This window comes from Lynx rufus, unplaced genomic scaffold (genome assembly GCF_022079265.1).
Source record: "Lynx rufus isolate CCGP_SWC_20201006 ecotype Redwood Valley unplaced genomic scaffold, mLynRuf1.p SCAF_1, whole genome shotgun sequence".
Classification (NCBI taxonomy): Eukaryota; Metazoa; Chordata; class Mammalia; order Carnivora; family Felidae; genus Lynx; species Lynx rufus.
In genome coordinates, this window is record NW_025814823.1 from 25,565,322 (window position 1) to 25,578,587 (window position 13,266).

General features: G+C 38.3%; 1 protein-coding gene across 1 annotated transcript in view; it reads right to left on the reverse strand.

Moving 5' to 3' along the window:
* Positions 1-1,350: 1,350 nt before the first annotated feature.
* GTF2F2 (general transcription factor IIF subunit 2) overlaps positions 1,351-13,266 on the reverse strand; it is a 155,282-nt gene continuing 143,366 nt past the window's right edge. The window contains exon 8 of the mRNA XM_047079975.1: positions 1,351-1,913. Coding sequence (XP_046935931.1) covers positions 1,794-1,913 — 120 coding nt within the window. The 3' untranslated portion in view covers positions 1,351-1,793. The remainder of the gene's footprint in view (positions 1,914-13,266) is intronic.

Sequence of the window (13,266 nt, forward strand, 5' to 3'; positions counted from 1 at the left end):
AGCATGTTTATAGAGCGAGAGAGTCCTGAAATAAAAAAATGAACCCAGGGAGAGTCTCCTCCATTATCAGTAGCCACATTTTAGTATTAAAGCAATTAAAAAAAAACTAATCACAATGGTACCAGTCTGCTGCCTAGATTAGCTATAGCACTGAACAGATGACAAGTGTTTAAGAGATGCAAGCAGATACAGACAGGTGTGATGAGGTAAAAGGTAACTAAGATAAGCTGAGGAAACCAGTTTTGCAGAAATACCAAAGCATAGCTTCAGATGAGACTCAACTCTTGCCTGGAAGCTCTATCAGCAGCTACAAAGTTCTATGTGGCAGCCACTATCACCATAAAAACGAAAGACAGAGGTAGAGGAGACACAGGTCTGTTTCAGGGCAGACCAAATGTGAAATAAAGACAAGGTTTGGGGGAAGACAGGTGCTATGAAGCAAGCACATGACCGGCATCCAGAATTCTCAGTGCTATACAGACTCCTCACACCGTAATCCGTCTGCTTCCTGACGCTGAGGCTCAAGTAATCAGAAACTGGAAGGTAATGGGGATCTACCTGGTTCCTGCACCAGAACACAGTAGGATAAGACAACTAGAGGTGAGGCAGGGAACGGGACTACCCTCCCTCATCAGAATTTTATTTGACAGTGGGAATATGCAGAGATAAACATTTTCTCAGTGCGGTAGTACTCGGCCTCAGCATGCTGGTGTTCTCCTGCTGAATATCAAACACAGAAAAATATTCATTTCCATGGACAGGTTTTCCCTTGATTTGCTTTAATTATGTAACATTTTCTTAAATTGTTGGCATTTGCTACTTCTGGGTTGCGGGCACACAGATGCAGCTGACAAAATGAACAAGTAAAAAGCAACTTTTTCTTGTGTTTAATTTGTTAAAGCTTCTTTTGTTTTGGTGGTCTTGTTTGTGAGTATGTTTGTTTTTGTGACTGCCTAACACACACCAGCCTCACCCCCAACATCACTGGTCGTAGGATAGTCAATACCTCCCTGATGGGTGTGTGGTAAAATTCTAGGGCAAAGTCAGTTTCTGAGAAGTTTATAATCTGGATGGGGGAGACATATCTTGAATTGTTGGAAAAATATTTAATTTCTAATTCTTTTAAAAGCAAATAAAAGAAATAATACCCATTGGCCAGGATTTTTTTTTTTTTTTTTTTTGCATTTTTTCATGTCTCTAACACTAGGGTAAAATAAGCAAGCCAATGGCGAAAACTGCTATCTTAGGTACAAAATAAATGCTCTCTTTTTTTATTAATGGGTGTGAATATGAAACATGATCATCTGTAAAATAATAAAATAAAATAAAGACAGCTTTGGTTTTTGACAATTTCAGAAAAAGGAACTTTGGTTTTTTATTGCTTTGAAGACTTTCTGTCGTTGACTTTTTTCTTGCTTTGCCACTCACTTTGGATTTGCATTACCTCAGCTCCTCAGACATAAGACAAGGACAGAGAGTCCTTATTTAGAAATCATTTCCTAATTTTACATTTTAAAAGTCAATATTTAAAGAGAAAAACCTTATTAACCACCCCAATCCCACACCTGCTCCTGAATAATCTAGTTTAATACAAGCCTATAAATAATTTCGTTCGTCAAAAAACACTTAAGTAACTTTACAAGAATTATTGTTTAAAAAATTTACATAGGGAAATTACAGTTCCAGTCATTTTACCCCTATAACAGATGGACCTCAAGTATTTGAGCATCAATGGTGTTTCCTTAGCACATCACCCTTTAGTTGTTCTGTTAGCATGCTGGTTGAAAGTCTTCTTAATCACTCTTTTCTTCTCCTTGATAATGTCTATACTCTGGCTTCAGCTCCCATGTGTTTTTGTGGGTTCCTTTTACGTTCTGCACACCAATTTCTTTTAAGATTTCCTTTAGGTAGCCCTAAAAACAAAAATCCCCAAGATGAGATTATGAAGGCAAGAAACAAAATTTAAAATAAAACCACACATCAAACTACATTCACAACTAATAAAAATTACGATTTTGAAAGCACAACAAGATTTCTCTATAAAGAGGTTTAATAAACCGCCTTTTGGTTCTATTTATGCAATACACGATAACTGTGTTAAATGTAAGATCATTTGCATTAAGGGATTGGAAGTCCGGAATGCCAACAACCTGAGAGCTTAAAAAAAAAAAAGAAAAGATGTCTGGATGAAGATACACTAGAATGTTACTAGTCTCAATGTTTACTAAGATGATGCAGTATACCAAATGTAATTTTCCCTCAAGTTCAGTGGCCTCACTCAGTTCACAGCTGGATAGGGTTATTCTTGGATTACAATCAGCATTTCAGAAGCAGTAGCATATATAAAACAAAAAATAACAAATATTCAGGCATCCAGAATTCTCAGTTCTAAGTGACTCTTCATATGTGCTACAGGCCACTTATTTTTCCTCCTCTGTGATAAGGAAAGTTATTATTTGTGATTAGTATTGTTTGTATCTTGGCCAAGCTTGCCAAGGCAATGTAAGGCCTCCAAAGCGATAATAAGACATGCTAAACGCCCGGGCCTGCAGCTCTCTTGTGCTTGGCTCCTCCAAAGGACAGAGGTAACAATGATGCAGGGCAGAACTCCGTCTTATGTTATTTTAGGTCCCTGAAAATTTAATACACGTTAACCAAATGATTACTATATTCAGGGAATTGGTGGCTGTGATAAATGTAATACCAAACGCCACCTTTACGTGCCAATGCCCAAGGCCAAAAAACACTCCATTATAAAAGGACCAACCTAAGTTAGAGTACTTGTCTCTTGGAGTAAGAGAGGAAAGTTGATTATTTAAAAGTGTTTTTCTCGCCTGCAGAACCAATCCCATAATATTTTGTGTATATGCTTCAAAGAACCTGCTACAGTATTAGTAACTCACCCTGTGGATAGATGTAATTTTTTTAAAAGTGAAATGAGGCACTGATTTGAAAAATGGTTGAGAAGCTCCTACATAGATCATGTTTAAGGCAGTGCCTTTCCGGAGTATGGTCCTGGGCCACTTGCATCAGAACTTTATGGGAAACCTGTTAAAGAAGCCTCATCTTAGGCCTAGTGAATTGCAATCTTTGGGGCCAGGCCTGGGAATCTGCATTTTCACATGCCTCTAGGAGACTGGTTTAACTACACTAAAGCTCCACAATATCTGTGGGAAGGACTCTCCCAGCTCTAACACTTTAGGATCCTGAGTCCTCCAAGTATTGCTTAGTTCTCTGAGCCTCACAATTGCTGGAGATGTGTTAACCAACATAATCAAACACCACCTTACACTGACTGGTATAATGTTCTGCTTATAAGATCCTTTCACTTAGGGGTAGGTCGTCCCCTAGAAACAGTGGCTGATTAGCACTGGAACTACATACGGCTCTTTATGTGGCCCTGGATGACGTAGCTCTACTACCAGTGTGGCCTTCCCATTCCAGCAGCCAGGCCCCAGCAGGTGGCAGCAATGAATCAAATGAGGCCTGGGTTTCCCCAGGAAGGAGCCTGCTTGCCTCCCACACTTTCTGCAGCTGCTTCCACTGAACGATCTGTGCAAATGAGTAAGCATAAAGGCTTGAGACATCCAGGTAACATGCACATCTGCTATCTGCTACTTCAAATTACATTTTTAAAAGGAGACACTGTTCATAAACTACTTTCTAATTAGACAGTATTCACAAAGGGAAACTGATGTGCTGGGCATAAATGATTTTCAGCTTAGATGCCAAGGACGACATCTTTGTAAAATTCCAAAGAATGATTTATTGTGATACTGGCTACGAACCTGCACACAAACAATAAGACAAATGTGGATGCACTGCAATGGGTCCAAAATGAAGAGAGCAATTGCTAGGAGCGCTACAGTTGTGAGACAGAAGCTTTCCTGATTTAGGATCACAATATCTAGCCCTGGTACAGAATTCTGTTTTGGTGGAAGGTGGGAAAGAGCCTATTTCTGGAGCTTTAGAATGTTCTAAACTACAACCTAAAGCTATTTTACTCTAACCAAATGAATTAACTTGGCCACAACCTATTAGTAAAGAAAGTAACAGTACTGATAGGGGAACACAGGTCACAAGAGTCGCTGAAGGAAAGACACAGGTAGGGAACAGCGAGATCACGTCCTTCCTCTGCTGAAAAATTTTCAGTGACTTCCCTTTTGGTCTACAGGTTAAATTCTAAACCCCTTCACAGGCATCCATTCAGGCCTGCCTTTTCCCTTTGGCCTCATCTTCTAAGAATTCCCTGAACACATACTTACCATTTGTGTGTCTACATGCTTCTAGTTTTCTCCATATGCTGTTTCCTTTCCCCATCATACTTACCCCCTTCCCTCAAATCTGAACTCCTCAGCCTTGAAGACTTGGCACCTACCTCTTAGGTTTACATTTCACACTGTATGTACCTCAGTGATCGCCCTCATACCACGTTATAACCCTTTACTTCTAGATCTCTCTCCCATCAAACCACTAGTGGTGCGAATGAATAGGCAGTGCTTAAGAGTAAACAAGGGAACTATTCGGGTGCCTGGTTAAGCATCCTACTCTTGATTTGGGCTCGGGTCATGTTCTCATAGTTGGAGAGATCTAGGGATTCTCTCCTTCTCTCTCTGCCCCTCCCTCATGCCCCCTCTCTCTCTCAGGGAGAAAAAAAAAGGAAATAAGGGAACAACGATTTGGGCAGGGGTGGGGTGTTTGAGGTGAGATCATTTAGAAGGTCCTATGGACTAAAACTATGCTAACTCTACTTCTTTTTCATTTTTAGAACTCAGGCTCTAATTAACTTATAGGGTTATGACCAGGTTTGAGAAATACAAGTTGACTGATTAAATTGTATTACCTGAATTTGAATTATATTTATTACTAACCTTTGTATTATAAGATGGGGACAAAGCCATCTGAGGGAAATTTTAAAAGTTCTAACAGGACTGAAGATCAATTGGCAATCTAACTCTCCTTTTATAAAAATTCATATATTTGCACAAATATTTATTTTAGACCTCCTATGTGACAGGAAGAATGGCAACAGAGTCATTTTCATCCCCAAGAGTTCACAGTTTAAGATTAGGGTATGTGGGGGCGCCTGGGTGGCTCAGTCAGTTAAGCGTCCGACTTCGGCTCAGGTCATGATCTTACAGTCTGTGGGTTCGAGCCCCGCATCGGGCTCTGTGCTGACAGCTCAGAGCCTGGAGCCTTCTTCCAATTCTGTGTCTCCCTCTCTTTCTGCCCCTCCCCTGCTCATGCTCTGTCTCTCTCTGTCGCAAAAATAAATAAAAACATTAAAAAAAATTAAAAAAAAAAGATTAGGGTATGTGAATGGGGACACAAAGGCATAGAAGCAGACAATCGTAAGTTAAAGCATAGTAAGAAAGACATATATACAGGATATTATGGGAGCACTGAGAAGGGCACTCAGCCCAGCTTGAGTCATGATCTTAGGTTTTGAGGATGTGTATTTGATCCTTTGAATTAAACGGCAATTCTGGGCCCAGATCAAAAGATACTAATTCTTCTCCTCTTATGCTAAACACTGACTTTCCAATTTAATCTTTTGCCTGATCCCCTTAATTTTAAACAAAGTATTCTAGAACTCAGTAGATCACCTTTATGTCACACAGGATTGGAGAGATTTCTCATTACTGCTATGTGCAGTGCTACAAAACAAGATTTGAAATAAACTGGCTCAGATCTAGAAACTTTTCATCAAAGGGATGTGTGGGAGACTATTTACAGGAAGTCTGAACTGCAGAGAAAAAAGGGATAGAACATTACAGCTTCCTTGGAAGGAAAAGGCAAAGCAAATACTGGACCAAAGAGGTTAGGTGATGGGGCACCTGGGTGGCTCAGTTGGTTAAGCATCGGACTTCAGCTCAGGTCATTATCTCGAGGCTCGTGAGTTCAAGCCCCGTCTGACTCTGTGCTGACAGCTTGGAGCCTTGAGCCTGCTATGGATTCTGTCTCCCTTTCTCTATGCCCTTCCCCCACTTGAGCTCTGTCTCTCAAAAATAAACACTTAGAAGTTTTTTTTTTTTAAAAGGGGAGGGGGTCAAGTGATTAGGATGTGGTTTGCATATTTGTGGGTCAAGATAACACTGTGGTAGGCCAAAAGACAGAAATCCACAGACCAAATTCCTATTTTCCCCCACATCAAGACAAACTGATGTGGAGTTGCAAGGCACAGGAGCCTACTATTGCAGTCTCTTCCTCCTTCTGTCCCTCTTCCCACCCCCCCCCCTTCATTTCTCATACCATCTTTTCCTCTACTGCTCTGCGAACCAATCCCAAACCAGGAATTTCAGTTAAACATTACATATATAATAATAAATTAACTATATCTAAATTTCTAGAAATTGGTCAAGAACATGTATCTTTAACAAAGAGCTGATCACCAAGAATTAATGCTTTAGGTAAGCAAATAATATGACCCTATTAGACTTTTGGTCACAAAATCTTCCCAGAAAGGTTGGAATGAATATCCAATATGCAGTCTATACCAAAGATGGTACTGGTTAATGCAGACAGCCACGGAAAATCATTATATACTTTTTACAAAGTGATCCAAGGCAAGAGGGACATTATCAGTTCCATGATAATTTCAAAGTATCATTTCAAATGATTTGTGTGATAAATCAGAGGGCTTACTGATGAAGATGTTAGTGGCTCCAAGGCACAAAATTGTTTGATTAAAAAAACACACAACACATTAGGCATAAGCTGTGAATGAAGGCAACATATGTTTTCCCTCCTTTACATAGAGAAAACTGTAAACAGGATTGGGAAGGTGATGTTGCAAATTCTCGGGGACATGGGCCATGTCAGTATTTTTATCCTCTTTTCCTTCTGGTTTCATCCCCACTTTCCTACTAGACACTCCCCTCCCTTGTCTTCCTCTCAGGTCACACAGGCTGCATTCCTCCCTTTGTACATGATGCATAATAAAGTGGCCAAGGCACAAGCCGTATCCCACCTCAGCACTACTTTATGGATTAATCCAAATTCTGGAAAAGCAACTTTATTATTGCATGAATATTTGTGTGCTGGTGAACCAACTCACTTTTTTTCTTTTTTTAAATTTTATTTTTTTAAAAATTTATACCCAAATTAGTTAGCATATAGTGCAACAATGATTTCAAGAGTAGATTCCTTAGCCCCTTACCCATTTAGCCTGTCCCCCCTTCCCACAACCCCTCCAGTAACCCTCTGTTCTCCATATTTATGAATCTGTTATGTTTTGTCCCCCTCCCTGTTTTTATATTATTTTTGTTTCCCTTCCCTTATGTTTTTCTGTTTTGTCTCTTAAAGTCCTCATATGAGTGAAGTCATATATTTGTCTTTCTCTAATTTCACTTAGCATAATACCCTCCAGTTCCATCCACATAGTTGCAAATGGCAAGATTTCATTCTTTTGATTGCCGAGTATACACACACACACACACACACACACCCCCCACATCTTCTTTATCCATTCATCCACTGATGGACATTTGGGCTCTTTCCACACTTGGGCTATTGTTGATAGTGCTGCTATAAACATTGGGGTGCCTGTGTCCCTTCGAAACAGCACACCTGTATCCACTGGATAAATGTCTAGTAGTGCAATTGCTGGGTCATAGGATAGTTCTATTTTTGGTTTTTTGAGAAACCTCCATACTGTTTTCCAGAGTGGCTGCACCAGCTTGCATTCCCATAAATCAACTTAGTAACACTTCATGTGCCCGGCACTAGCAAATGATTCACATGTTTGCATATTTCAAATAAACAAAGTTTACCTCCTTTGGGCCAAAACTTTTAAATTTAACTATGTGTTTCCAAGATGTGCTTTCTAAACTGTATTTGTTTATTTGTACGCTAAACATAACCTTGAATACTGACTGCAAGGTATTCCAAGGCTGAGAAGTGATGGTTTCCAATTGGAAAAAAATGTATACTTATATAGTTAATGTTAGGTTATAGTTAATTAGGAAAATATAATCAGAAATATACAGATGCACTTGGCTGGCTCAGTCAGGGGAGTGTGCAACTCTAGATCTTAGGACTGTGAATCTGAGCCCCATGTTGGGTGTAGAGATTATGTAAATAAATAAAATGTGAAGAGAAGAGAAGAGAAGAGAAGAGAAGAGAAGAGAAGAGAAGAGAAGAGAGAAAAAAATAAAAGAAAAAAATCCAAAACTTAACAAAGTAGCAAAAACTAAAATTCTTTTTGAAATTTAAATATGAATTCTTGCATTTTAGAACCTATCTATTAGTGCATTTAGTGTGAAGTGCAGTTTCAAATGTACAGACTATAAGAAGGTATCAATTGGCATAGTTATTTTTAGTCTATTTGAAAATACTGCTAGAAATTAAATGACAAGCAAAGAGACTATAGGTATATATTTTACCAACAGAGAATTTTTGGTACATTAGCTAGCACTTGCAACCATGAAGTATTATTCACCCTTAAGATATCTGGAATAGAGAGTAAAGTTGTACTTAAGGGCAATAGGAGATAGAAGTTTTTGCTGGCTAAAGATTAAAAAAGGATTGATGAAAATTTGGGAGTTAGTTCCTCAGGTTATCAAAGCTATGAAGTGCCTCAACAATTCCACTCCCAAAAGAAATAAAATCATATGGTCATGCACAAACCTGTACATAAATGTTTACAGTAGCTGTATTCATAATAGCCAAAAGCAGAAACAACAAAATGTTGTAGATCTATATAATGGTATACTAGTTGGCAATAAAAAGCAAGGAAATACTGATACAAGCCACAACGTGGATGAAACCTGAAAATATTATGCCTAAATGAAAGAAGCCAGTGATAAGAGATCACATATTATATGATTCCATGTGTATTAAATGTCCAGAGTAGGCAAATCTATACAGATAGATAGAAAATAGACCAGTGTTTGCCTGGGGGGTGGGGGGTGAAGGTGGGGTAAAGGGGAGTGACTGCTAATAGGTATGGGATTTCCCTTTGGGATGAAGAAAATGTTCTAAAATTAATTGTAGTGAAGGTCACACAAGTCTGTGAATACATTAAAATCCACTGAACTGTAATTGAAAAAAATACAAATATAATTTGTACTGAAAATAAAGGTTTTAAATTGGGGTGGGGGGCGAGTGAGCTATCTAGCTCATAACAACAAATTAAGAGAACACCATTTTTATTACCAAATTATGATGAGTACAGTAACACTGCCAATCAACAGTAGCTAGCTCTGTGCATTAGTCCGTATGTACTGGAAAATATGATGGCATCAGAATATTGGTCTTGGGACACTGTAGAAGGAATGGCTCTACAAAGCTGCAATACAGAACTGACACTACAAGGTCTTCCGCCAACAGGCTTATCCTCTGGTATCTCAATTCTCCTGTCAGATAGAGAAACTGGGAGGCTGTGAACACTTATCTAAATCCACAGAGTCATGCTCTCTCTAATGCTAAGACCAATCTAAAGACCAGTGAAATTCCTTTCCTGAGATAATTTCCATAAGGACCATAAGCCTAAAAGCAAATCCTTCTAGCTTGTTCAGAGACTAAATAAAGAAATCAGTAGAAGGCAGTTAATAAGCTTAAAAACTTACTTTAACTTCCCTTCAAATCAAATGGTGCTGAAGGGTGGGGAAGGAGATTTTATAAGTAATGATATTTTTCAGATTAAATATAAATTTTAAAGTCCATTGCTTAATTAAAAATTCTATGTAAATTTTGCATATAAAAAATGCCCAATTCTCTTTACTGGGTGCTTGTGTTAAATACTGCTTTTATCTACATAATATTTCATGTAAAATATGGACTCAATCGGTTATGTTAGTAAATTCACCCCGAATTTTACCTCATTCAGAAATATGGTAAAAAATGGGGGGGGGGGGGGCGGAGTGAAACAAAGCATATAAGTTAAAGGAGAAAATGCTATTACCTATGATAAACTTTCTGGTAGATCCAGAAGTTATTAAAATCTTCTACAAATAAATATTAAAATTTCATAAATGTGTTTAAATTTCATCCATTTATATTCAATACAATTCAAATAGTTGATTTATTTTAGTATGACATTTCATATTCTAAAGCTTAAAATATATTAGGTTCTACATCATTAATTAGCAAATAATTATTTTTTAAAACAGAAGTCTCAAAAAAGGCTGTTATTAACATGCTCTTTTAAGAAATTGGTGGTCTTTATTTATTTTTAATTTTATTAATGTTTATTTTTGAGAAGGAGAGAGAGAGACAAGAGTGTGAGTGGGGGAGTGGCAGAGAGAGAGGGAGACACAGAATCTGAAGCAGTCTCCAGGCTCTGAGCTGTCAGCACAGAACCCAATGCGGGGCTCGAACTCAAGAACCACGAGATCATGACCTGAGCCAAAGTCGGACACTTGACAGACTAGGTCACCCAGGTGCCCTAGTGGCCTTTTTTTAGTAGTATCATTCAAAAATAAACACTTCCATTTATAGGAAAAATGAACTAAAAGGGAACATGTGAACAGAAAGGAAATGATAAAGATTTCAGAAAAAAAAAAGTAAAAAAAGGAAAGTATATTTAGAACAAAACACTGTAATAAAAACACCACTTATTAAGTAGTAAATTTGGGAATATGCTTCAGACATTAAAAATACCTATTTTTATTTTGGATTAGGAACTGAATGAGCTAAGATAAAGTTTAGATCCCATTCTCTATGTACCTGGCTTAGATCAATGATGATGATTCTTAATAATACAGTAATGACAAAGCCTGACTGAGAGAGACATTAGTGTTTTTCCCATTAAAAAAGGGGGTTACTATTGTGAGAAAAATATTTTCCTTGCTTATCTACATATACAAGCACATGTCTGAATACAGAAGAGGCAACATGGTAAGAGATATTCCTAGACTGAAGTCAGGGCAATTGGGTTCAAGCCACTAGGGAACTCATTCTCTGGGTCTACAAGTGAGAGAGACTAGATAATCTCTAAGATCATTTTTACCTTTAAGGTCCTGAGTCAGATATACACACACACACACACACACACACACACACACCGACATCTGTATATGTATATATGTAGATAATTTATATGGTATATATGTATCATAATTTATAAGATTTATATGTCATCAAGAGGAAACACGAATACTGTCGTCTGGCTTGAACAATTTAGGGAATAGTGGTGTCAATTACTGAAATGGGGAAGACAGAAGAGAAAATAAATCAAGAGTTCTGTTTTGAACATCCCAAATGTGAGATAATGAAATGATTAACATTGACTGGGTGCTAACTTCATACCAGGTGATGTGGGACAAGGGTGGGAAAGGTAGTGGGCTCTGGCTGGCAGAGTACTCATAACTCCATCCTCTTGGTTCAGGAATGGGCACACAACCCCCAAAAGATCAATTAACATCTTCCCTGGAGCTTTTATTAAAATAATTAGGGCAAATATTCCCTTTTTTCTTAGAGGTTGCTAGCTGTGAGGTGTTTGAGGAGGCCATTTTGGCTATCATATGGCAAGATCCCGCCTAAGAGTAAAGATAACACATAAGAAAGAATAATGAGGGCACAAATGTGGAAAGATGGGAAGGGACAGTTCTAAAGTTCTAACTAATATTAGTGGCTGTAGCCAGTAATGTCTAAAGCTAGATGCATTCCTGAACTTCCCAGCTACATGAGCCAATAAATTCTATTTTTGTTTAAGTTAGTTTGAGTTGAGTTTCTATTTTTTTCTTTAAAGTCTATTTATTTTTGAGAGAGAGAGAGAGAGAGAGAGAGAGAGAGAAAGAGATAGAGGAAGAGGAGAATCCCAAGCAGGCTCCGAGCTGTCAGCGCAGAGTCCAATGCAGGGCTCGAACTCACAAACCGTGAGATCATTACCTGAGACGAAGTCAGACACTTAACCAACTGAGACACCCAGGCGCCCCTTGAGCTGAGTTTCTATTCTCTGCAACTAGAAGAGTCTCAACTAATTCACATATCTACAATAGCATATACAAACTCTTTATTTTAAGTAAGCTCTATACCCAACATGTGGCTTGAACTCAAGATCCCAAGATCAAGAGTCACATACTCCACCGAATGAGCCAGGTGGGTGCCCCTATAACAGCATATACTTATAAATAAAAAAATTTGGGGGCACCTGGGTGGCTCAGTCAGTTAAGCGGCCGACTTCGGCTCAGGTCATGATCTCGTGGTCCGTGAGTTCGAGCCCTGCGTCGGGCTCTGTGCTGACAGCTCAGAGCCTGGAGCCTGTTTCCGATTCTGTGTCTCCCTCTCTCTGACCCTCCCCCATTCGTGCTCTGTCTCTGTCTCAAAAATAAATACACGTTAAAAAAATTTTTTTTTAAATAAATAAATAAATAAATAAATTTGTTTGACAGGAGAAATACTCAGGTCATACTTTCCAGACATTTTACCCTTAAAAAAAAGCCTACCTTCTTGTATCCAAATTTTGCTTCAATTACTTCTGTTCACACTTTTACTTTAAGTCTATCTAGAAACAAATTCTGAGGATTAGGTTAACATTGCCTTATTGCTGCAATGGCTTTGTTTATTGAAAGCCCACTTTGTGCGAATAAGCAACTGCCTGCTGAGCAATGTTTAGTGCTGGGACCTTGAAATATGGGCACCAAATTCCTTCAAAGTCAAAGCCACACAAATGTTTTCCTAGATTTTCCTGTGAATTTGAACTTACTTTAGTAAAAAGCATGCAAATTGTGTAATTAAACAATGGTCTGCTGGACTGACGTGACTGGGGACTGCTGATTCAGAAGGAATCATCAATAATTAAAGATCAACTTCCCTAGATCATGCCTGGAAATTGGGTGGATACAGAACGAGAAAATTAAAGAGGTTTGGTTATAACCAGAGCTGATTTTCAAGGATACTTTTGGCAGAAAAGTACGATTCAAGGAACACTGGTAAATGGCTGCTATGCTAGAGAGAACACACTGTCAAGGCTCAAAACGGTCTTGGCAGTTTGGTGTTTCAAAGGGAGCAATTAGGTACAGCTCTGAATGGTTTAAATTTTGAAGGAAATGCTGTGTATTTCTATTTTACAGATATAATAAGATATGAAGAAAGGCTAGACATAACAAATTCAAGGTGAAAGATCAAATACTGCATGGGAGAAATAATAGGCTTCCTCTAGTATTTCACATTAAAGCCCAAATTTAAATCATATAAAAACATCCCTTTAAATGGATATCATGTTTCTGACTTTACATCAATTACCAGAGCTTGGCCTTTTAAAATTGGCTTATTTACCCTTGATGAGTAACTTTAACTCCTTGATTGTTCATGCAAGTCGCA